The following is a 25,539-nucleotide window of genomic DNA, read 5'->3' as shown; positions in this document are numbered from 1 at the left end:
TTCCTGCAGATTGGAACCATATTCCATTTATTCCTAGTTTAAAAGACAATGCTTTCAATGTTGTTAGGGACTACGTGCATATATTCCCATCATGGGAAGATTGTAGTAAAGACAAACACCATTTTCACATCTTCCTGTCCAACTTACGTGTAAGTGCTATTATTCATGGTTATTATTTTTCTGTTTTCTACTGATCGAACACATCAATGATTTACATTACATTGTTATAACTAGGCGAGGGTCAATCTGGATAGTCATGATGAGCAAAGCTTGCTTGTGCTTTTCAAGGAAACATTGCAGCAGTATTAGTGTTACCTGAGGAAATCACACTTTGATGGCAAGTCTATAAACGAATTTCCGGTGAAGTCTCATGTGCTAAATTTAGAAGACATTCAATGGAAAACCCCTTTTATGCACTAGTCTCGTTCCCAGGATGAGGTACTATCTATGAAATCACATGACAATTTGAACTTCTACTTTTCTGCATGTGCCTTACGGATCTTTTTTGCAGGAAATCTGCTCGAAGAAGAATTCCGGTTTGAAAAGAACGACAGGATATCGCAAATATGCTGCCCGCTGCTTTGCTCTTGTTAGTACATGTTGTCCTGTATCACTGTACTTGCATACATACCTGGTTCATTATGTGACAGCAGTATGCATGATAGCTTGCTTATCAATTGTTCGCTCCAAATTATCTGATCTGTATGAATGGTTACATTAGTATAGAATATATACAATGCCAATGAATTTTTTTAGCTCTGCATTGTTCTTGTAAGTACATGATGTCCTTTATCAGTGTATTTATATTGACAGGTAGTTTTTCATTACCATCACTCTGCAGCTTATTTTCCTTTGCCCTCCATTTTCTACACATCAGATCTATATTTACTCTTACCATAAGGTTGGTACTGAAGAAGTTTAGCTGTGCATTGCTCTTGGCTGTGTCTTTTGCCTGTATCGCTGCACATACATTTATAGCTACCTGGTTATCTAGCATCACTCTTCATCTTATCTTAAATATTCTCCATTTTTTCGTATATTATCACATCTATATTTACTCTTAACAAAATGTAGAATAAAAGCAATGCTTATGAAGAAGATTCTATGCTAAACGTCTTGAATTGCCCCCCCCCCCCATCAGCATGGACAAGGGCTTTATAGAGCATGTCTTCACCAGTAATGTAAGTTTGTCCTTCTCAAGCCTTCAAACTTTGTTGTGTATATTTGGTTAGGCATGACTGCAACAGCTATTTATTTTTGGTGTTTGCATCAAATTGCATGTTTAAAGTTTATTATGTAGTTCATAAACAAAAGTTTGTCCTTCTCAATTTAAGTTTTCAGTTGTACAACCAAGTTCCTTCTTCATACCATGTAAATTAAACTATACAGAGCAAGTGATCTTCTTTTGCACTGCATGTATGCTTCTGTTCTTCATCCGTAATCCAGTGGTGTGGTGTACCTACCCACTACAGCACAATGTCATATTCTGCAATGTCTTCACTATGAACAATGTCATATCATTCTACTATTATTTAAACCGTCTATTTATTTGCCAATCTGAAATAGGATAAATTGACAGCACACTAACCATTGATACTTATGAGTTCTTGATCTGTAATCTAGTGGTGTCGTGAAGCTGCCAACTCCTTCACAATGCATTTCCTGCCATGTCTTGACCTGAACAATACCATATTGTGTTAATGCAATTTTAAACTATGCCACTTTATTTGTCAGTAAGAAATGTGATGAATTGTCAGCACTGATACTTTTATGTGCAAAACCTGTCATATGTTTGCTTGTTTATCTTTCAGAGTGAGGAAGATATAAGTGTTGAACAAGCGCAGTCTCATCATCTTGCTCATCTGCTTGCGCTGCAGCTCCCCAACAGGGCTAACCTTTCTTGAACTCTATTGAAGTGATGTCAGTTTTGTATATTATTTTATCGGCATTTTTATTTGCACTGGTGGCAATCTTTGATGCCCAGTGTATGTAATCTGCTATCTGCTTGTGCTTTATTATGATAGTGGCGAACTTTGATGCCTAGTGGATGTAATATGCCGTAATTTCTTTATTGTATAGTCTAGGTTTTTTCTTATTCACGATGTTGCACTTATTTTACTGTATATATATCCTGTCTTCGCAGTAAACTGGCCAAACCATAAAATTATGGTACATAATCGGGCCGTCATGCAATCACGATGTATGATCCGCATCATGGGCCCCGTCAAACGAGTCCACTAGTAGAATCGGGCCTTTAATAGGCCGAGTAACCCCCGGCCCTCTTTTCGAAAGAAAACTCAATGGGCTTTTAGGAGGCTGAGAAGTAGGTTGCGTGCCGAATAGCTCACGGGCCGGCAGCAGCCCGAAATGGACCCCGGCCCATGATTGTGTGAATCAAATCACGGGCTTTTAACAGGCCAAAGTTGTCTCGGTCCTTGTTTGGCCCAATCAGATATCGGCTGCAAGCAGGCCGGATGCAAATCGGGCCGTAGTTAGGCCCAACTATATGACGGGCTTTTAACAGGCCGAAATTAATATAGGGCTGAATGTTAAACGAGCCATTAACATGCCGATACTAATATCAGGACGAATTACTAAATGGGCCTTTAGCAAGTGGGCCCAAAAGCATAGCGTCCAGTTAACGGGCCGAATCTGATATGGGCCATAATTGAGCCCAAAGCCTCTTAAAGGGTCGGACCTGATCTGGGCCGTGATTTGGCCCATAAAGTGGGAGGCTTTTAAGGGGCAGGATCTCATATGGGCCATTATAAGGCCCGGGACGTGGCAGGCCATTAATGGACCGGATTAAATATGGGCCGACATTTGGCCCAAAACATGGCAGCCTGTTAATGGGCCGGCCTACTAGGGTCCTCAAAATCTTGTGGGCCTACAGCTGGGCTGGCCCATTAATGTCGGCAAAATCTCATGGGCCTTTAGCTGGGCCGGCCCATTATGATCCGCAAGAATTTTGTGGGCCTTTACCTGGGCCAGCCCATTATGGCACACAAAAATCTTGTGGGCATATACCTGGGCCGGCCCATTATGGCCCGTAAAATCTTGTGGGCCTTTAGCTGGGCCAGCCCATTATGGTCCGCAAAATCTCGTGGGCCTTTAGCTGGGCCGGCCCATTATGGCCCGCAAAATCTTGTGGGCCTGTAGTTGGGCCGGCCCATTTAAACTTGATGGGTCGTGCCACGTGTTGATGTATCATAGGCGCCTTCTGTCCAATGAGTGGATGACATCTGTCCCAACGATGAGCCGACATGTGTTTCCTCCAGCCAATGATGATTTTACACGTGGAAAATCCCCATTGGTCGGGGCTGTTAACGGGTTATCGGATCCAAAACCCGACCCGATAGCTTAACAGTGTTCCGTTACGGTGGATGCCACGTGTCGGTCACCCTTGACGAAAGTACTTCTATGACGCGCGATTTATCGTCATGGAAGTGGACACTTCCGTGATGATAAATTGTGTAATGGCATGGAACACTTCTACGACAGCACGGGTATGACTATCTTGATTCTGTCATAAAATCGTCATGGATGTACATGCATGACAAAAAACGCGACCTACTGTGACAAACACGTATCATCATGGAAGTGTATTTTTTGTAGTGTAGGCATGATGATTTCAATGATGCTCGCATAAAAGATAAGAATTGAAACATAAAGAGAGCATCATGAAGAATATGACTAGCAAATTTAAGTCTAACCCACTTCCTATGCATAGGGATTTTGTGAGCAAACAACTTATGGGAACAATAATCAACTAGCATAGGAAGGCAAAACAAGCATAACTTGAAAAATTTAAGCACATAGAGAGAAAACTCGATATTATTGCAATTCCTACAAGCATATATTCCTCCCTCATAATAATTTTCAGTAGCATCATGAATTAATTCAACAATATAACCAGCACCTAAAGCATTGTTTTCATGATCTACTTGCATATAAATTTTACTACTCTCCACATAAGCAAATTTATTCTCATGGATAGTAGTGGGAGCAAACTCAACAAAATAACTATCATGAGATTGAAAATTAAGATCAAGATGACAAGTTTCATGGTTATAATTGTTCTTTACAGCATACATTTCATCACAGTAATCATCATAGATAGGAGGCTTGCTTTCATCATAATAAATTTTCTCATCAAAACTTGGGGGAGAAAAAATATCATCTTCATCAAACATAGCATCGCCAAGCTTGTGGCCTTGCATATCATTAGCATCATGGGTATTCAAGGAATTCATACTAACAACATTACAATCATGCTCATCATACAAAGATTTAGTGCCAAACATTTTATAGATTTCTTCTTCTAGCACTTGAGCACAATTTTCCTTTCCATCATTCTCATGAAAGATATTAAAAAGATGAAGCGTATGAGACAAACTCAATTCCATTTTTTTGTAGTTTTCTTTTATAGACTAAACTAGTGATAAAACAAGAAACTAAAAGATTCGATTGCAAGATCTAAAGATATACCTTCAAGCACTCACCTCCCCGGCAACGGCGCCAGAAAAGAGCATGATATCTACTACACAACCTTCTTCTTGTAGACGTTGTTGGGCCTCCAAGTGCAGAGGTTTGTAGGACAGTAGCAAATTTCCCTTGAGTGGATGACCTAAGGTTTATCAATCCGTGGGAGGCGTAGGATGAAGATGGTCTCTCTCAAACAACTCTGCAACCAAATAACAAAGAGTCTCTTGCGTCCCCAACACACCCAATACAATGGTAAATTGTATAGGTGCACTGGTCTGGTGAAGAGATGGTGATACAAGTGCAATATGGATGGTAGATAAAGGTATTTGTAATCTGAAATTATAAAAACAGCGAGGTAGCAAGCGATAAAAGTGAGCGTAAACGTTATTGCAATGGTAGGAAACAAGGCCTAAGGTTCATACTTTCACTAGTGCAAGTTCTCTCAACAATAATAACATAACTGGATCATATAACTAACCCTCAACATGCAACAAAGAGTCACTCCAAAGCCACTAATAGCGGAGAACAAACAAAGAGATTATGATAGGGTACGAAACCACCTCAAAGTTATCCTTTCTGATCTATCTATTCAAGAGTTCGTATAAAATAACATGAAGCTATTCTTTCCGTTTGATCTATCATAGAATTCATACTAGAATAACACCTTAAGACACAAATCAACCAAAACCCTAATGTCACCTAGATACTCCATTGTCACCTCAGGTATCCGTGGGCATGATTATACGATATGCATCACACAATCTCAGATTCATCTGTTCAACCAACACAAAGTACTTCAAAGAGTGCCCCAAAGTTTCTACCGGAGAATCAAGATGAAAACGTGTGCCAACCCCTATGCATAGATTCCAAAGGTCACGGAACCCGCAAGATGAAAAGTTGCATGGAAGCCGTCTGACATGCCAGGTATACCGAGGGAACTCGCTGAGCACACTCTTAATGTGGATCCTAAGTATAAACCGGTGAAACGGTTCCTCCGCCGGTTTAACGAAGAAAGACGCAAAGCCATTGGAGAGGAAGTGGCCAGGCTTTTAGCAGCTGGTTTTATTATTGAGGTGTTCCATCCAGAGTGGCTTGCTAATCCGGTGCTGGTTCTTAAGAAAAATGGAACTTGGCGTATGTGTGTGGATTACACAGATCTTAATAGGGCCTGTCCAGCGGATCCTTTTGCCCTCCCCCGCATTGACCAGATCATTGATGCCACGGCGGGTTGTGAGCGTTTGAGTTTTTTGGATGCATACTCTGGATATCATCAGATCAAAATGGCGGTTAAGGAACAGGAGAAAACAGCGTTTATTACTCCCTTTGGAGCCTTCTGCTATGTGTCTATGCCCTTCGGACTCAAGAGTGCCCAAGCCACCTACCAACGGTGTGTACAGAATTGCCTGCATAAACAGATCGGCCGCAATGTGCATGCCTATGTGGATGATATTGTCGTAAAGTCAAGGCGGAAGGAGACGCTGGTGGATGATTTGAAGGAAACCTTTGACAACTTGCGGGTTTACAAGATGATGCTTAATCCGGCCAAGTGTGTTTTTGGTGTTCCGGCAGGCAAGTTACTGGGTTTCCTGGTGTCTAATAGAGGAATTGAGGCTAATCCGGAGAAGATTACAGCTATCACCTCCTTGGCTAAACCGAAGTGCATCAATGATGTTCAGCGTTTGGTGGGCCGAATCGCTGCACTAAGCCGGTTTATCAGCCGCCTCGGAGAGAAGGCCATTCCTTTGTACCAAATGCTGAGGAAGACAGACCATTTCATTTGGAGTCCGGCTGCTGATGAAGCATTTGAGGACCTGAAGCGGCAGTTAGCCAATCCGCCTGTTCTTGCAGCTCCGGTCGACAAGGAGCCACTGTTATTATACATAGCGGCCAATGCTCGGGCAGTTAGCGTGGCTATTGTGGTGGAACGCAAAGAGGCAGGCAAGGAATATCCGGTTCAGCGACCAGTTTATTATATCAGCGAGGTGCTTATTGAATCCAAGCAAAGGTATCCGCATTGGCAGAAGCTGGTTTATGGTGTTTTTATGGCCAGTCGGAAGTTGAAGCAGTATTTTCAAGGGCACCCCATCACAGTGGTCAGTTCAGCTCCCTTGGGTGATATTATACAGAACCGGGAGGCGACTGGCCGGATTGCCAAGTGGGCTATAGAGCTTGGGCCACACGGACTAAAGTATGTGCCTCGGACGGCAGTGAAGTCTCAAGCACTTGTTGATTTCATCAATGACTGGACGGAGTTACAAGCACCAGAGGAGAAGCCGGATCACACATATTGGACTATTCATTTTGACGGATCCAGGCAATTGGAAGGCTCGGGGGCTGGGGTCGTATTAACTTCCCCACGAGGTGATAAGTTTTGTTATGTTCTCCGCTTAATGTTCCCTTGTACTAATAATGCAGCTGAGTACGAAGCCTTGCTCCATGGTCTGTGGATGGCTAAAGAGATGAATTTAAGCCGGGTTAAGTGCTTTGGTGACTCGGACCTAGTGGCTCAACAGGGGTCTGGCACTTGGGATTCTAAGGACCCGCTCATGGCTGCATATCGTCGGGAAGTGGATAATATTGCAGGTTGTTTCAAGGGTTATCAAGTGGATCATGTGGACCGTCGGAAGAATGAAGCGGGGATGCTTTAAGCCGGTTGGGCTCTCAGCGTAAACCGGTCCCGCCTAACGTCTTTTTGGACGTGTTGCACAACCCGTCAGTCAAGCTCCCAGGTGAAGCGGATTTGGCTATTCCTGATCCAGAGGCTCAATTGGTGGCAGCCCTGCATGTTATTCCGGATTGGACAGTTCCTTATCTTGCGTACATGAACCGGGGGGAGTTACCAGAGGATGAGATTCTGGCCAGGCAGATAGTCCGGCGATCCAAGTCTATGACGATTGTCAATGGTGAATTACATCATTGCAGTGTATCAGAGGCGTTTCAACGTTGTGTTTCTCCTGAGGAAGGCTGTGAAATCTTAAGAGAAATCCATGAAGGGGATTGTGGACACCACGCCGGTTCAAAGTCTCTGGTGGCAAAGGCGTTTCGTCACAGGTTCTACTAGTTGACAGCGCATGCTGACGCGGAGGACTTGGTTAAACGGTGTGATGGCTGTCAGAAATTTTCAAGGCGTGCTCATGTGCCAGCTCAAGAATTGAGGATGATCCCAATAACATGGCCGTTTGCAACTTAGGGGCTGGATATGGTTGGACCTTTTAAAAGATCCAAGGATAAGAAAACCCACCTTTTGGTAGCAGTTGATAAATTTACCAAGTGGGTTGAAGCGAAGCCTGTCAGCAAGTGCGATGCAGCAACAGCGGTGCAGTTCATCAAAAGGATAATTTTCCGGTTTGGCTTTCCACACAGTATCATTACTGACAATGGTACCAATTTATCCAAGGGCGCTATGAAGGAGTTCTGTGAACGTGAGCACATCCGACTTGACGTGCCGTCAGTGGCACACCCCCAGTCCAATGGACAGGCAGAACGAGCTAATCAGGAAATCTTGCGAGGCATCAAACCCCGGCTTATGGTCCCATTGCAAAGAACACCAGGATGTTGGGTTGAAGAGCTACCATCTGTATTATGGAGTATCAATACTATGCCAAACCGGTCCACAGGATACACGCCATTTTTCATGGTCTATGGAGCAGAGGCAGTTCTCCCTAGTGACATCCGGCACGATTCGCCTCGTGTGGCAGCTTATGTTGAAGCAGACAATGAGACAGCACGGCAAGACGCTTTGGACCTATTGGACGAGGAGCGTGATATAACGGCTGCCCGTTCGGCGATTTACCAGCAAGATCTTCGTCGCTATCACAGTCACCGGGTTAGAACCAGAACTTTTCAAGAAGGAGATTTGCTGCTTCGACTCATCCAAGATCAAACGGATATGCACAAGTTATCCCCACCTTGGGAGGGACCTTTCGTGGTCAGCAAGAATTTGCACAACGGGTCGTACTATCTGATTGATATTCGAGGGCATAAAGACTCACGTACATCAGAGGAGGAGACCAACAGGCCGTGGAATATAGCTCATCTTCGGCCTTACTATACTTGAGCCATCGGCTCTATCTATGTACATATCATGACAATGTATATATTATCTTTGATATATCAAACCGGAGCCTCAGCTAAAAGCGGGGTCTCTGTCTTTCTCATCATGCGAGGTTACACGGAGTGGTTCTATTTAAAACGGCCTCCGGTTTACCCCTTGACATTTGTTTTTTATATATCACTGGGGGCCTTGGTCGTGTCCGAACCAACGCAACACCCTTTGATAGGCGACAGCCACCAGATCATTTGGGGACATGGTCAAGTCTGAACCAGTCACGCCTCTTGGTCGGCCTAAGGCCACAAAATCACTTGGGGGCATGGTCGAACCCGAACCATTGCCACGCCTCTTGATCTGGCATATATGCCACGAATCATTTGGGGACCTGGCTGACTTGAATCATTGTCACTCCTATTGGGGGCCTTGATCCTGTCCGACCATGGTAATACCATCTGATCAGCTCAGTATAGCATATTTTTGCAAATGGTTTTTTATCATTGCCTTTGCTTCCATGTTATTTTCATGGTTTGTTTTTTCTTTGCTTTTGTCGGATTGCTTTTATGTCGACAAACACCTTTTTTCCGATTCAGCCGATGGGTTTGATTCCCCTTTAATCCGGAGGAGTATGCCCGGTTTACCTTTTTCCTGTTAACATCATGGAATAACAAGGGGGCTCGTATTGATTCAGTACGATTTATACGGGAGCTATTTTCTCCCACCTTTTTCTTTCGACGGTAATGGTTTATAAAACCGCCGCTTCAGGCTTGGTTAAGCTAGCTTCATACCCAAACATGGCAGGTATTTATGTATCATATATTTGTTATATTACTGATACACATATCAGGATCATAAACCGGCTGGCGGTATAACCGCCACCGAAGTTCAAATTTTTCTGATTGCAGGAAATATGAATTGGAGTTCTTCAAACGAAAGCTTCAGTACTTATGCACGAAGGCATATTCCAGTTAGAAGCATTAACTATCCTATTACAGGGCAGCACGGTACCCAAATAAGATCATTGTTCTTTTCGGAAGATATCACTAACAGCTCTCCAAACCGGCTTCTGGTTCAAGCTTGCTCCTCATCCTCCGCCGCTTCAACTTCCTCGTCTCTACCCATTGGCTGGAAATCAACAGTGGTCCAGTCAATTCCCATTAAAGCTTGGAAAACAGCCTCTTCATGGATCAGGGAAGACGGTTCAAAATCAGGGGCATAAGTGTGCTTACGGATTGGAGGGATCAGATTCTCCGCTTCAACAGTTGGGGCAGGCACTCGTTTGTTTTGCTTGTTATATTGCGCTGGATAATGCGTCAAATCTGCCTCTTCAGCTAGCTGGCAAGCCAGAGGGCGCACTGCACGGTTTATGCCTTTAAATCCTCTTCGTTGAATTCAGAGCCATCTTCTTTCAGGCTGGGATAGCCTTGAGCTGCTTCCACAGGATCAAAATCTGGCACCCATGCCTTTGCCCGGATTAAGGCATTGATGGCTCCGGTTCGGGCAGCGGATTTTTTCAGCTCCTCAATCCGGGCTGGAAGCATTGACAACTTGCTAAGAGTGTCCTGGATTAAAGAGGGTGCCGGGTTGTTGTGAGAAGCTGTGGTGATGATCCGTTGGGCTCCGGTATATAATTGTTCCACCAAGGTGTAGGCAGCTTTCAATTTCTTCCGCACATCATTTCCTAAGTGCCCAATACGTGTGCCTACAACAAGATTGGAATGGTCTCAAACCGGATTTACGCTACAGCAGGTGCAAATTATCACAGAAGTTACAAGGAGCTTACCAAAGATTGCAGCAGTCATGGAGTGTATTTGCCGCTGTACGGCCGTCAGTTCATCCACCACCGGTTTAAGGGCAGCTTCAGCATTTTCCGCTCTTTTGGTTAAACCGGCCTTCTCAGTGGCCCAGTCAGCCCGCTCTTTCTTGAAGCCTTCTTTCAGCCGTTCAGCAGTGCTCAAAGCGCTGGTTAATTCTTGCTTTGCCTTATCTGTTTCAGCCTGCTGGGTTTTCAAGGCCTCCTACAAATCGGCAACTCGGTCCTCCTTGATTTTCACCTCAGCCTGCACACGGACAGCGTTTAAGTTTTGCACAGGCGATCCAAGGAGTTCAAGTATCAACCACATAACAAAGTTATATGCCTGACACTTGGGGGCTAATGCACCTTCAATTTTTATATATTACTCGATCACAAAGTTCCAAGCTCAATACAAGTATTCAACTTGGCACTTGGGGGCTAATGGTTATTTGATCAAGTTATGTTCTAAGGACAGTTCTCTATTGGAGCCCCGGTTTACTTATGCTAAGTTAGACCGGTTCTTGCGGGCTATACCGATCGGTTTCAAGAATGTTTAGGATCAAGTCCCGGTTCGACCAACGTTACAAACCGGCCCTTGGGGGCTAGAAGGATGGAGGTAATGGCAGCAAGGAAAGAAATGACCCTTCGGTCTTATTTATAAGGCAACCGAGCTAGGTCAAGCGCGCGGATCCAGGAGCTGTTATTGAGAGGGCATTATAAATTTCATGATGACGTCATGCCGGTTTATAGTAACCAAAACTGATGACGTCATGCCGGTTTACAGCAACCGAAAATGATGATGACATGAAGGTTTACCAATTACCAGAAGATATCCAAGATGCAAGATTGTGTGAAGGATTGACATGAACCAGTTCAAATCAATCTAGGGCCTAATGTTGGGGATATTGCCACTAGGCATAAACCGGCCTACTTGGGCCGGGTTAACTTCATAGTGGTATAAGCAGGTGAAGGCCCAAGGCCTATAGCCGGTTTAGAATCTGTAGCCGTAAACCGACCTGATGTATAACTTGTATTGTAAGTTAGGAATAGAGAGATACCAACCGGGATACGAATATGAACCGGTTGGGACTCTATGGACCGACGGGCGTCACCCGTGTATATAAGGGGACGACCCGGCGGCGGTTCAAGGGAGACAACGACAACAACTCGAGTCTGGGCAAAGCTTGTTTGCTCCCTAGCCATCGAGACCACATCAATTCCATCACAACTAGACGTAGGCTTTTACCTTCATCGAAGGGGCTGAACTAGTATAAACCCCTCGTGTCTTTGTGTCCTCTTTAACCCCTTCAAGTAAACTCGTAGCGATGGCTCCACGACTAAGTCCTTTCGCTAGGACATCTGCCGTGACAAATCCACGACAAAAACATACATCAAGTTGATCACGTGACTAACCCATTTTCACCACAGATAAGCATGGCAAGACATACATCAAGTGTTCTCAAATCCTTAAAGACTCAATCCGATAATATAACTTCAGAGGGAAAACTCAATCCATTACAAGAGAGTAGACGGGGAGAAACATCATCAGATCCAACTATAATAGCAAAGCTTGCGATACATCAAGATCGTGCCAAATCAAGAACACAAGAGAGAGAGATCAAACACATAGCTATTGGTACATACCCTCAGCCCCGAGGGTGAACTACTCCCTACTCATCACGGAGAGCGCCGGGATGATGAAGATGGCCACCAGTGAGGGATTCACCCTCCGGCATGGTGCCGGAACAGGTCCCGATTGGTTTTTGGTGGCTACAGAGGCTTGCGGCGGCGGAACTCCCGATCTATTGTGCTCCTCGAAGGTTTTAGGGTATATGGACTTATATAGGCGAAAGAAGTCGGTCAGGGGAGCCATGAGGGGCCCACGAGGGTGCAGGGCGCGCCCAGGGGGATGGGCGCGCCCCCTGCCTCGTGGCCTCCTTGAAGCTTCCCTGACTTCAGCTCCACGTCTCCTGGATCACGTTTGTTCCAAAAATCACGCTCCCGAAGGTTTCATTCCGTTTGGACTCCATTTGACATTCCTTTTCTTCGAAACACTGAAATAGGCAAAAAACAACAATATGGGTTGGGCCTCCGGTTAATAGGTTAGTCCCAAAAATAATATAAAAGTGTATAATAAGCCTGTAAACATCCAAAATAGATAATATAATAGCATGAATGCTTCATAAATTATAGATACGTTGGAGACGTATCACGACGCTAAAGGAGCTAGCAGCAACAGTATTGGACGAGGGCGACGGTGGTGTCGTGGGACCAGGCGACGCCTCAGGGGAGCCGATGCCAGACGGCTCCGGGCTGCATGGCGCTGAAACCGGCCCGGGCGAGGCCAGCCCCGATGGCGATGGCCCAGATGCCATAGGCGAGGCGGGTGCGGGCGAGGCTGGCCGAGTCGCTGTTGGTGACGAGGCGGGGACGGGCGAGGCCGGCCCAGACGCCGTTGGCACGACCAGGGTCGCGGGCTGAGGCCGCGGCAATGCCGGCCCTGGGGCCAGAGGCGATGAAGCGGGCGACAAAACTGGGGCATCGATCGGTCGTGCATGGGCACGCGGACCGAGGCCATGTAGTGGCGCCATATGATCGTCGTGCACAGCTGATGGTGCCGACGAGGAAGGCGATGATGACGAAGGAGGCGATGGTGCCTCTAAAATCTCCAAACGAGCCCCACGACCAGTGCCTGCACCATGATTAGGCAACAATATTGGAGAAGATGCAACATCATCAAATTGGTCAGAAGCAACAGAGGATGAATGCATGGGTGGTGGTTCGGCAGTAGACATAGGGAGTTTGGCAAAGGGAAAAACATGCTCATCAAACACGACATCCCGAGATATATAGACACGATTAGTGCGGACATGAAGACATTTGTATCCTTTATGAAGAGAGCTATAACCAAGAAAGACACACTTCTTGGAACAAAACTCGAGCTTACGCTTGTTATATGGACGGAGATGGGCCAGCAAGCACACCCAAACACCTTGAAGAAGGTGTAGTCTGGTTGTTCATTAAGAAGAACTTCAATGGGAGTCTTCATGTTCAAAACATGAGTGGGAGTACGGTTGATAAGAAAGCATGAAGTGGTGAGAGCATCACTCCAAAACCGAAACAGAACAGATGCATGAGCCAAAAGAGTAATACCAGTTTCAATGATGTGGCGATGCTTACATTCTACTGAACCATTCTGCCGATGTGTATGTGGACATGCTAAACGGTGAGCGATCCCAAGCGACTGAAAGACGGAGTTGAGGTTGCGATACTCGCCCCCCCCCCTAGTCCGACTAGACATGAACAATTTTGTGCTTGAGAAGGCGTTTAACATGTTTTTGAGACTGAACAAAATATTGAGCACATCAGATTTTTGTTGTATCCTACTCATTATATATATGTGATAGGCCACCCCTAGAGGGTTGTGCCGGTTTCCCCCTAAACCTATTGTCTTACATGGTATCACGCTAGGTTACGTACGCTTCCGCCCAAAACCCTAACACCCGCCGCCGCCGTCGCCACCTCACTTCCGTTAAATATTGAACACAGTCTAACAGAGCAGAAGAGATCGATGGGCTTACCAGTGATTTGTTGGCCGCAATTTTGCCCCTCTGCGCCAACCGAACAACGGCCGCGCGCGCGTCGTTCCTCCTCTGCCGCGTCTCCGGTACTGGTGCTCCTTCCGCCGCAACTTGCTGCTACCATGCGGCCGCTGGTATCAAGCGAGGACATACCACCTATTCCAATTTAAATATCCCACTTAAACATGCCATGGGCCCAAATGCCTAGCCATGGGCCCAAATGCCAATTTAAATATCCCACTTAAACATGCCATGGGCCCACGTCACTCCGACAAGGCGACACCTGGCGCCACACTTAGTGTATGTACGTGCTGCACGATACGAATCCAACGGCGCCGAGACGTGTGTGCTCGAGAAGACAAACGAGCACAGCTGCATTTTTTAGGATTTAGGATTATTTAAACAGGGGCACGAATTGCGCACCACGTATTACTCATCTCATCAGAGAAGTTGTCGATGCACCTAGATACGATACGGGTCTGGAGATTCCACATACTAAGGATTTTTCATGTTTTGTCTTTGTCAACGTAGTGCAGTGAAGATCAAGGCTCCAGTTGCCACTTGGCTGTACAATCACATCAGAGGGAGCTAGCAGTCCCGATAGGATCCTTACCAGTCTTTACTTACGCAGGCGTGAACAAGCACAACTCGCCTACCATCAGCAGACAGGCCAAAGATTAATCAGGAACGAGTCAGCAGTCGGAAAAGACGACCGGCCCATGCCCATCAATCACGAGCAGGGCAGCAGGGAGGAGGAAAAAGAAGAGCGAGAGTTGAAATCGCATGCGTATCCTCCCGGGTCGAGCCATGTGGCGGCGTCCGCACGATAGCAACCGTGCCACCACGGCCCAACCACACCGCGATCCGATCGATTCCCACCCACTAAAAAATCGCACCCAGCGTTCCAGCCCCTGCTTTACGCCCTGCGTATTTTGTCCAGGAATCAAGCCATAAAAATGGAGTGGTGCGTGCGGACGGCCAAACAAACGCGAAAGCGAAGACAGGCTACCACCTGTTCCGATTAAATATCCCACTTAAACATGCCATGGACCCAAATGCCCGGCAATCAGGCCGCTGCTGCTACTCATTTTGATTCCATCAATGATTGATGATTGATCAATCATGGCCGCAGGGGTACACTTATTTCTGTATGAATAATGTGATGTCAAATGCCAAATAATTCTGCGCAAAGAATTGGCGAGATTATAACGTGGAGCGCACACATACACATACACATCCAATCCATTTCATTGCTTGCTCCTCGGCCTCAACCACCCGTTGGTATTACATTACACACGCTATTCTTTCCTTTCCATCCACATCTTTACCTCCCATTTTTTCCAATAAATAAAGATTTTTTTAATTAGAAAGGGAAACACTCCGGAGAACAACAGCATAATACTAGCGCACGGCGGTCCACGGCCTCGATGAGATGATTCTTTGCTATGCCTCGGCAGGGGTTCTGGATTCTTTTTCCTTTCCTCTTCTCAGAACCTGACGATCTTGGCGGCGCGCACCACGGGGTTGTCCCTGGCGATGGCGTCCCGGGCGGCGGCCTTGTAGTCGTAGCTGCACCCGTGCCGGTCCGAGTACCGATGCTCACCGCAGAACATGTCGCCGCACCGGCACCGGAACCCCGTCAGCCCCACCCGCTTCCGGCAGCTGGAGCACCGGTTCACCGACGTCCTCGCCGGCTTCGCCTCCGTCGCCGGAGCGCGGTCAACTGCCGGGCGTGCCAGCTCCGCCTCCAACGGCGCCGGCCTAGGCCTGTCGATGACGGGGGTCGGCGCGGACACGCCCGGCAGAGAAGAGGAGGAGGAAGAAGGCGACGTGGACGCTGGTCCGGCCAAGAAGCAGTTCTGGCAGAGGTTCTGCGTGGCCGGGTTGCCGGGGAAGCCGCAGCTGTTGGCGCAGAGCGTGATCTCCGGCGCCCGCAGCTCCGTGGGCTCCTCCTGCTTGTGATCCCGCTGCGCCATGGTATGTCAAACACGCACGCGCGGCCGGAGGTGCCTGGGCTGGTTTGTTGGTTGAACCGGTGCCGGCCGGTAGGAGGTCCGGGCGTGTGCGCGCCGCGGGTGGTCTGTGAGGGATCGGGAGGCCGATGCGAGGAGAGGAGGAGAGGCCGAGAGGAGAATTGGATGGGCGTGGGTGGGGAATGGAGGGGAGACCGGGGCCCTTTTTATCGGTGCCGAGGGCTAGGCGGGAGACGGACGGGGACGCGCTCCCTGGAGGAGGAGGCGATAACGACCTGCCCAGCTGCCGTCTCCCTCCGCGTCTTGGGTTGGGATTTCCGGTTTTGGCCTCGCGTCACCCGGGGGCTCGCGTAAATGGGCGACGCTGCCCTCCGTTTCGGTCAGTGGCCGCCCCCGAAAAGCGACGGCTGTGCTGCAGGCCGGTAAAGGCACGCCCGTTTAGGCCCTCCATGGAAGAAACGTGAGCGACGTGCGACGCCCGTGGCCGCGGGTGGTGGGGAGAAGGGTCAACTGGGCTGGATCCAGAGGGGCGCCGGAGCACGCACGGACGTCGCGTAGGTGCGAAGGAGGGGTAGGATGGTCAGGTGGCGCTTCGTGGGCACGGACGGGCCGTGTGTGTCGTGTGCTGGTTGGACCCGCACGGCCGGCCGCGCCGTGTGGGGGAGCAAGTAGCCGCCGCCCGAAGCTGACTAGTATGGCGGCCGAAAGCGAGCGAGAAGATGGCTGGGAATTTGGGACGAAACCACCGGGCCAAACCATCGGGCGCGTCGGCTTGTCGGGGCCTGCGAGTTGGAACTTGGAAGGCGTCGTCGCGGCTTCTTCCGTACGTACGTACCACCATACCATAGCCCGCACGTTGCGGCCAGGGTCGGGATAAAATTAAGGGAAGCTGGATCGGCGCCCCGTCCTTGTCCGCCTCTGAGCTGTCCGGATTAGCACGGCTGCTCCCCTCTTCACCTCTCGCCCATTCGTTTATCTTATCGCTAATAGTACTAGTAGAAAATATCGCTAGACGGGAATACTCAATTACGATCCGATTTGAGTGTCGACACGGCAAACTCGTGCATAGTCCCAACCGCACGGCCGGGCCATTCTGCCCACGCATCCCGGCTAGCTGCTACTAACTTTTTTTTAAGGAAAAAAAAACTTCCATTAGCTAGTCTTCTGGTGCTGAATTCGGTCGGTAGGGCGCGGCGGCAAATCAGGAACAGACAGGCCAACAGCAGAGCGAACTGGATAAGCAATCCAGCAGATTCTCCCGGCCGGCCCGGAGACAGCAGCCGCACGAAGCCAAGGTCGCATCGCGGCGAGCAGAAATTCGGCGGCCGTATCATTTCCGCGGACGGCTAATCCCACGGCTGATGCCTGTCTAGCTATGCTAGTTGCAGAGGTTGGGAGGCGGCCGTGCCCGTGACGATGACGATTAAATGTGCACGCTGCCGACAGCGTCTTGACCGGTCCGCAGCGCCTCCCGACCGCCCACCACCCAACGCAAACCGGCGTGTTTTTCGTACTACGTGGTTCATGATTGGTTCGTTGCACCATTTGATTTGCTATGATTCTAGCTTAATTTAACTCAAACCGGTTGATTGGCTCACTTGCTTTTGCCCGATTCTAGCTTAGTTTAATGATGAAGTGCCGGGTGCCACGTACACAACATTTTCTTTGAGAGGCTGGCGCATGTCTAGAAGGAAGCCGAGACGTGTGCGGCTCGCATGGCCGACACGTCAAGGAGGTTAATGCTCGCCGGGATTCTCTTGCAGCTTGCAGGGCCGTTTTCCGTCGACGAATAATATCCTAGCTTAGCTTCGAGTGCATGAGGACCGAAGAACAGCCGGCCGGTCCCCTTGTTTGGATACGTTGGATTAGCCAAACTAGTTTTCCGTGAGCTCATATAACCGCCCAACAAACTAAAACCATGTTTGGGGCCTTCAACAAAAGCATGGATATCTAAAATTCGGTTTCCACAAAGCCAGAAAACTGCGTTTTATCAAAAACGACTAATACTCGTTTTTGAGAAAACAAGATTACAGAAAACTCTCGGTAATAAACTTTTTTCTCTCCGCTCCTCCCTCAACAAACTTATTGGCGCCATTTCTTCCCTCCCGCAGCCACTTCCACGCGCCATTGTTTCCATCGCTTCTATATAAACTGGACGGTGGTAGAACAAACCTCGGCAAAACAGATCTGGAAACCTAGTTCAATGGCTAGCCGCTAACACCTGTTGTGATCATCGATTCCCTGGCCGCCGGCGCTAGGCTGGGAACACCGATTACTGGCAGTTGGCCGCTGCTGGGAAGACAAGGGATCTCTTCGTGAACTTGTTTTCATCAGCAGCATTCAATTTGCAGATTCGTCATCCTACAGGTAACTTCCATAATCATGAACTGATCAACATACTGAAATTTGTAGCGAGAAGGTTCATGCTTTAAGTACATGAGTGCAACTACGAAACTGAAATTGCAAATCTGTACCATCTGTGTGTTTACTTGAGTTATGAATATCCAATTATTCCTATAGATTAGACACATATATAAATTGGCAGGTTCTTGTTTTTACTACAGTATAGGCCATCCTTGTAGATGCAATGCCCTTCATGATAATTTCCTTAGATCATAATTAGTGCCAAAGGTAACAAAGATTGCAGTATTCGCGTAACCTACATGATTTAACTAGTAATCATTTTATGGCTTTATTTCCCTTTAGGAAATATGGATGACCAAATCAAAAGTATTAAGAAGGAAAAGACCGATAAGCAGGTCACAAAGCGCCACACATGGAAATCTTCAGAGGACAAAATATTGCTGAACATACTAAAAGATCAAACTATAAATGGAGGGAAGGAAGGAACAGGATACACAAAAAAAGCATGGCGTGAAATCCTAGAACAGTTCAATGAGTCAAAGGTAGACAAACTTGAGTTGCAACAAATAAAAAATCGTCATAAGTACTACAGGAGTTGTTATGCTACCATGGACAGACTTCTAAAACACACAGGATTTGGTTGGGATGACGATGACAAAATGATCAAAGCTCCAGAAGAAAAATGGGCGGAACTCATTTTGGTAAGTTTAAGCATATTAATTTTTATGTAATTGCCATATCATACACTTGACCAGTACACTAACAATGAACTTACAAACTGCAGAAGGATAAGAATATTCAAGAATACCGTGATAAAGTGTGGCCTAGTTGGATAGACCTGCAAGACATATGTGCGAGCTCTACTGCATCCGGACTAGGTGCTGTATCTAGCAAAGGGAAAGGTGAAGCACATATTGATCTGAATGAGGTAGTACAAGTAGAATCTGATGAAATAAATGATTCCACTATTGATTGTCCTAAGAAGCCTAATAGCAATAAGGCAGAGAAAAAGAAGAAGTGCAATGCAAGTGGATCACAAGAACCTTCAAAGGGGCATAAGCGATCAGCTGATGATGCTATAAACGCAATTGATCGCCTAGCGGACGCATCACTCATCATCGCTGAATCAAAGAAAAATGCAGCACAACAGATAGAAGCTTACTCAGTCAAAGCATGTATGAAGATATTAAATAGCATGCCTGGACTTGAGGCAAATAAAAAATTGAAAGCTGCAGAAGCATTTGAACATGCCAATAAAAGGGCGATTTTCGTGGAGATGGATGAAGAGACTCGGTCTCTTTGGGTTGACAATGCGTAGTTCTTTTTCTTGTAGCGTACCTTTGAGTGTTGAGATTAAGTCATATGTGCAATTTTTCATTAATCCTTCTGTAATTTTGTTTTCAAACAATCAATGTCAGTTGGAAATTTATGTATTTGTTTGGTTGGTGCTGCTTGTTAATTATATGATCCAATTATAAATTCCTACCCTTGATATTTGGAGTTATATATATGTATGTTCTTCAGATCAATAAAGAACCCAAAATATAAAATTGATGGCATACATTTCATTTATGCTGATTAGTTTCACACAACAATGATGCAATGTCATTCTTTCGCTCATTACATGATTCTTATCCCGCCATTTAACAGAAAGTGTATCTATCAGCTAAAGGACAGTGATGGAAGATATGGCAAATGAAGAATATTCTGATTCTGAGCAGATGGTTATTCATAATATTTCTGTAGTGTCACTTTTTCAATATGTGATGTTCGGAAGACTATTCAAAACACCACGTAATACTTCCAAATTAACTGGTGCTCAGAAAACTAAAGAGTGGTTAGAAGGGCATCCAGTTAGATTTTATGAACAACTTCGCGTTGATAAGCACACCTTCTGCTTACTGCGAGATGCATTGTGCGAGAGGAATTTACTTACGGATACAAAGCGGATGGATGTGAATGAACAACTAGTGATATTTCTACATACAATTGGGCACAATGTTAGGAATCGTGTTCTCCAGGATAGATTTCAACATTTAGGGGAAACAATTAGTCGACACTTCAAGAGAGTTTTAAAAGCCATAAATGGTTTGCGTGATGCTTGCATAACTGATCCGGCTAATGAAAGTTCCAACAAAAATATTGGGCGACGAAAGGTACTACCCATACTTCAAGGTATATATCGTATCTCAAGAACATGTTCCTTTTTCATATGACTTGCATCAAAGTTTAAACCTTACATTCTAATTTACAATTTTACCAACAGAACTGCATAGGAGCAATTGATGGGACACATATTAATGCAAAAATCAAGCTTGATAAGCAAACTCCATACAGAAACAGGCATGGTTATCCCTCTCAAAATGTAATGGCAGTAGTGTCATTTGACATGACATTTTTATATGTGGCTGCTGGATGGGAAGGTTCTGCATCGGATCAGGCCATTTTACGGTGGGCTGTTACAGATGGTGGCTTTGTTGTTCCAGAAGGTAAAAAATTAAATACATGAATTTTACATGCATGCAAGTAAAAGTTTATCTTCATTGTCTCAAACATATGATTATATGATAGAAATTTGAGTGTGATATCAAACTTTACATGTAGGTAAATTTTATCTCGTTGACTCGGGCTACGCAAATACTCCAAGATTTATTGCCCCCTACCGTGGAGATCGCTATCACATTGGTTCTTTTCGTGGAACTAATCGTCGGTATAGTAGTGAGAAGGATCTGTTCAACCATCTACATGCACAACTACGGAATGTTGTAGAACGCACTTTTGGTGTTCTAAAAGCTCGATTTCCAATATTAACAAGGAATGGAGGAATCCCTTATCCTTACAAAAAACATGTCCAAATTGTTATGGCTTGTTGCATCATCCATAATTTCATAAGGAAGGTTGATAGGGATGATGAGTTGTTTCAGCTTTATGAACAAGAGGGAACAGAAGGAAATGTTGACACAGGTGACCAACAAGTTCGAGGGCAAGCAAATGTACAAGAAGATGATCGAGTTGCTGGTGAGCGATTACGTGCAGGCATCGCTCAACAGTTGTGGGCTTATCATCAACGGCGTACCACACAGGAAGAAGAAGATGATGATTAAGAACTGCAATATTTATTTTGATCTTTATTTCATATACACGGCATATTTATCATTATATCTTTTCATTCCTTGGTAGGTCCAGGAACTTTCTATTCTCTTTAGATTCAAGCACACTCTCTCTATCTCTACAGCTAGAGATGATCGCACTGCTGAATAATATTTCTTGCCACGCTTTTCACCTAATGAAGCAGTCAGTAAAAGCTCTCTATGCCTTTTGTAGTTTGTGAGATGGATGAACTAAATAGACAGGACTAAGCTACTAACCTTGTAAGGTAGTAACAATCTGAAAAATGAACTTGTAAGTCTGAACTAAATAGCTACTCTGTGCACATAAATTCTGGTGAGATCAATCAGCTAGCCTATATGAACCTGAACATGCCAAGATAATAGATCTTTCATAGGCAAGCAGGTACCTTTTTGGCTCTGTGAAGTGAAGTAGTACTCACATTTCTGCGGTTGAAGAATTGGAGCACCTTCTTGAGAGCGTGGATGTACTTGTCTGATGGCAGGCCATGGAGTAGGCTGATGATGGTAGAGACATCGATGAGGACGAAGGCGCCAAGGACGGAGCAGAGCATCCACCAGGAGCTTGCGCTTGACGACGACGCAGGCGAGACCGATGTCCCTGTCCTTATTTTGGGCTCCGGCGGGCTGACTACCAAAGCCGTACAAAGCCTATGCAAGAACGGACGAAGTGGAGATAGAGGCGGCAACCTAGGCATCGAGGGAAATCGACCGCCGGCGTCGCGCGTGTGCCATGTCGTCCATGGCAGAGGGGAGGCGAGCTGTGGCTTCTACGAGTTGGGGACGAGCAGTGATTAACTGGACACGGAGAGGGCGAGCCGCCGAGAAGTGGTGGTGTTGGCCGGAGGCAAAGGCGACGACGAATCGGAGATTTGGAGGCTGCCGTCCGGCCAAATTGGGGAAAGTGACGAGCGCTTTGGGAAGGCCACGAGCTCACGGGTAGGAGAACGGATATTTTTTTTTTCTAGAGGCGAGGGAATAGTCAAAGGCGAACCAGGCTCCAAACAAGGATATGCGTACGCTGGTTTCACACCTTCCATAACCCAAACAAAGGTGTGCTTAAATTGATTATGCACCGAAAAATAAGTAATACCGGTTTACCAAAAAATCTGCTTAAAACCTGCTTTCCTAAAACTCGGCGCTAATATTCTCTATCCAAACAACCACTTGATGTGTATATTTGGATTGTTAATCGTGCGACACGTCACCCGCATCAAGTCGTACATGCCACTAGCAATATCTTGATGCGGGGGATCATATGGCTGGCTGGCTGGGACCGAACATATGTGTCCCGAAAGGCGGAAATATCTTGTGCGAGTACCCTGTAAAGTAGAATCGTCTTTCGGCTCGCCTTCTCATTCAGTGGTAATTCAACAGCGCACTGACCACAACTGCTGCTACTCCTCTTTCGGACAGGATGCCGCTCGCTATATGCTAGTCCTACAGGAGTGCTGGAGTAGACGCGGCGATCCTGAATCTTCTCCTAGCGTGTGTGTGGTGTGGTGCCATCTGGTCGTCGCCACGGCTGTTCACAGTCACAGCCGGCCACTTAGCACGGCGCCGGGGCAACACGCGGCGCACTAGAAGAAATCTCTGGTTCCTCCTAGTCATCACAAACTCAAGATCACCACTACCCGAAAGAACACCTGTGACGATGATTTGACCCCTGCTGCTCTACTTGGCGCAGCTCCTGCCAACGAATCAGAACTCAACATCACAGTGGAAGCTGCCAAGTACCCACCTATTTTTTGACTGTATAGTAGCTAGGCAGATTTGGCCGCTGGTCAAAAATCATTTTGGGGTAGATGTTGGGACTGACTTTGAGTCAGTATTTTGGGTATCTAATAGAAAACATTCTGCTCTTAACACTGTCAGCGCGGCGGTGCTTTGGTGTTTTTGGATATAGAAACTCTATCATTTTCCAATAACACCTTGTGGATCTCAATTAAACAGGTGCCGAGGCTGGTCCTAAGGACTATCAAAAACTGGATAGTGTTGTCCACAGACAAGAATGCGGAGAGACTGGGGTCTTCTCAGATCATCTTGCGTTCGCCGCCCCCTGTTGATCAGTGGCTGATGAGGGAGTTACCATTAGGAGCCCCTCTGGTGGATCCATGAAACAAACTGAAGATCTCTTACGACAGCACCGGCTTCACTTCTTCTTTCAAGAAGCGGGAGACTGACGCGATCACCTTCTCCAGCCCGACATCGACGCCGACGGCGAACTGGTCAACCCAAGCTGTGGCAGCCCCTTCGTTGAAGACTTCGCAAGGCCTCCAGGAGCTGATATGCGCCTAGTATCTCGGTCTGATGCCAGTGGACATTCATAAGTCTGTAGCGTTTATTCTAATAACATATTGCACTCTCTTTTCATTTCGCTTTTTCTGAACTGCTACTCTCGTTGAGCTGATGTATGGCACGACTTTGTGGTTTTATTCGAGTAATGGAACCGGGAGGAGCCTCCCTGTTCTTCTAAAAAAATTGATCAACGGATATTGCAAATTTACAGAATTTCACTTCTTATTGCCTCCCAGCCAGTATTTACACATCACTACATCAGTAACAGAGAGCGAGCGTGCTCTGCTTCTACTGTTCTTCTCCCTCGGCCGGGGAGGGTCCTGGGACGTGGTCGGCGAGCGCGAGGCCGTCGCAGATCCTCTCGACGACCTCCTTCCCCTTGGCCGCGTTCTGCGCGAAGCTCTCTGCGCACCGCCGCTCCACCATCTCGGCCACCGTGGCCGACACGGCCGCCAGCGGCGCGCACCGGATGCTCGTCTCCTGCGTGAACACCGTCCACTCGTCCGGCCGCTCCGGGTGGGGCGCGTAGCTGCACCGCTCCTCCACGTCCACCAGCCGCCGGAAGGTGGCGTTGCGGGAGACCACCCGCATGGCGCGCGCGGCCGCGTCCACGGAGGTGCGCTCCACGCAGAGCACCACGCCGCCGGCGCCGGCGGTGGCCGCGAGGCCGCGGAGGAGGAACGGGAGCGGCGGGGGCCGGCCCGCGATGGCACGCACGGCGTGGAGCCGGCCGGCGCGCGGGTCGACGTCCCGGGACAGCGTCTGCACGTCCAGGATGTGGGAGAGCGGCGCGGCGCGCGCCGCCGGGTCGGTGAACTTGCGCCACGCCGCCGCGGTGACCCGGTGCCAGGGGTGGAGGTACACGTGCTCCTGCGTGTACGAGACCACCATTGCCGTTGCCGTGCCGCGACGAGATCCAAGGGGATGGCCGGCCGGCGAGGCAGAAGGAGAGAGCGATGGAGATGGACCGATGGGGCGGGAAGGGGTCTAGGACAGCTATAGCAAGCAATTGTGGCCAAGGGGAAAGAGCGTAGGCATCCGAACCATGGAAGGAATATTCGGATTCATCTGCGGGGGAGTTTTTTCTTTTTTTCTGAATCGGCGGGCAGAGGGTGCAACTTTTTTTTTAAAGAAAAACGTCGGCATTTCATTGATTTGATTAAGTAATAAAGTCATACAAGGTCTACCGGATACAATCCGGAAAGGGACGGAGGCAAGGGGTGGCCAGCCAGGGCCTGGGCCCTCCCCAACATCCTAATATACTTTATAGTATTATGCATATAAACAGTGACAATTTTTTACTATTGCGTGCAGCCAGCCCTCCCCAACATCCGATTCTATGCATTCCTGCCTCCGCCACTGATCCGGAGCAGAGTGCCAAAGAGAGAACAAACTATAGAACTCTTACAAGAGTTGGCCAAAACATGGGCCACTAAATTACATTGCCGACGAACATGCTTGAAGGCCGAAGATGTGAAAGCTAAGGGCGGCTTGTTTGATATCCATAACCACAGAGCCCACGTTCAAACGGTCTCGGATATTAGAATTGATTCATTGCACCAGAGAGAAACAATCAAAGGCGAAAGTCACATGCGTGAAATGTTCATCTCTAGCCCGCATGACGAAGCGCTAAGGCTTCTGCCATCTCTGGATCAAAATCTCCAAAAGGGATCTCCAAAAGGGGGCTCGTAGAACGCGAGGGTGCACTGTCCCTCATGATCCAGAGCCACCATACTCAAGCCAGCCTTGTTGAGATTAGCAAAAACAGAGGGTGTAATGAGCCCGTGTGTGTACCATGTTTGTGGTACGGCTGTAACCTGGGCATGGGCTGCCCGGGTGTTTTTCTCCTTTTTTATTTTTTTAGTGA

General features: G+C 47.3%; 3 protein-coding genes and 1 long non-coding RNA gene across 6 annotated transcripts; 1 reads left to right on the top strand and 3 right to left on the bottom strand.

The window, feature by feature from the left end:
• Positions 1 to 15,139: 15,139 nt before the first annotated feature.
• Positions 15,140 to 16,143, bottom strand: LOC123112391 (zinc finger A20 and AN1 domain-containing stress-associated protein 1). Its single transcript, XM_044533366.1, has one exon. The coding sequence runs from the start codon at positions 15,883 to 15,885 to the stop codon at positions 15,397 to 15,399; it is 489 nt and encodes a 162-aa protein (XP_044389301.1). The 5' UTR covers positions 15,886 to 16,143; the 3' UTR covers positions 15,140 to 15,396.
• A 1,604-nt stretch (positions 16,144 to 17,747) lies between these two features.
• On the bottom strand, positions 17,748 to 22,388 carry LOC123112390 (uncharacterized). Of its 3 annotated transcripts, XR_006455439.1 has the most exons (4): positions 21,797 to 22,385; positions 19,290 to 19,367; positions 19,055 to 19,133; positions 17,748 to 18,243 (listed from the first exon to the last, which is right to left on the bottom strand). It is a non-coding gene; the product is annotated as an uncharacterized lncRNA (long non-coding RNA). The 3 variants fall into 3 exon arrangements; XR_006455440.1 differs by having other exon boundaries at positions 19,055 to 19,367; positions 21,764 to 22,388; XR_006455438.1 differs by having other exon boundaries at positions 19,055 to 19,367; positions 21,797 to 22,388.
• On the top strand, positions 18,072 to 19,744 carry LOC123112389 (uncharacterized protein At2g29880). Its single transcript, XM_044533365.1, has 3 exons — positions 18,072 to 18,249; positions 18,589 to 18,947; positions 19,031 to 19,744. The coding sequence occupies exons 2-3, from the start codon at positions 18,594 to 18,596 to the stop codon at positions 19,562 to 19,564; spliced, it is 888 nt and encodes a 295-aa protein (XP_044389300.1). The 5' UTR covers positions 18,072 to 18,249; positions 18,589 to 18,593; the 3' UTR covers positions 19,565 to 19,744.
• A 1,479-nt stretch (positions 22,389 to 23,867) lies between the features above and the next one.
• LOC123116399 (PRELI domain containing protein 3A-like) lies at positions 23,868 to 24,721 on the bottom strand. Its single transcript, XM_044537359.1, has one exon. It carries the CDS (start codon positions 24,561 to 24,563, stop codon positions 23,961 to 23,963), a length of 603 nt encoding a protein of 200 aa, XP_044393294.1. The 5' UTR covers positions 24,564 to 24,721; the 3' UTR covers positions 23,868 to 23,960.
• Between the last annotated feature and the right edge of the window lie 818 nt (positions 24,722 to 25,539).

Source organism: Triticum aestivum, chromosome 5B, assembly GCF_018294505.1.
Source record: "Triticum aestivum cultivar Chinese Spring chromosome 5B, IWGSC CS RefSeq v2.1, whole genome shotgun sequence".
In the NCBI taxonomy this organism is placed as follows: domain Eukaryota; kingdom Viridiplantae; phylum Streptophyta; class Magnoliopsida; order Poales; family Poaceae; genus Triticum; species Triticum aestivum.
This window is presented reverse-complemented; position numbering and strand designations above follow the sequence as displayed.

What these genes read in the sequence shown, in the direction of transcription:
- LOC123112391 (XM_044533366.1), bottom strand. Translation starts at nt 15,885, where the DNA reads ATGGCGCAGCGGGATCACAAGCAGGAGGAGCCCACGGAGCTGCGGGCG.
- LOC123112389 (XM_044533365.1), top strand. Translation starts at nt 18,594, where the DNA reads ATGGATGACCAAATCAAAAGTATTAAGAAGGAAAAGACCGATAAGCAG. An exon ending in AATGGGCGGAACTCATTTTG is followed by an intron (nt 18,948 to 19,030) that starts GTAAGTTTAAGC and finishes TACAAACTGCAG; the next exon opens with AAGGATAAGAATATTCAAGA.
- LOC123116399 (XM_044537359.1), bottom strand. Translation starts at nt 24,563, where the DNA reads ATGGTGGTCTCGTACACGCAGGAGCACGTGTACCTCCACCCCTGGCAC.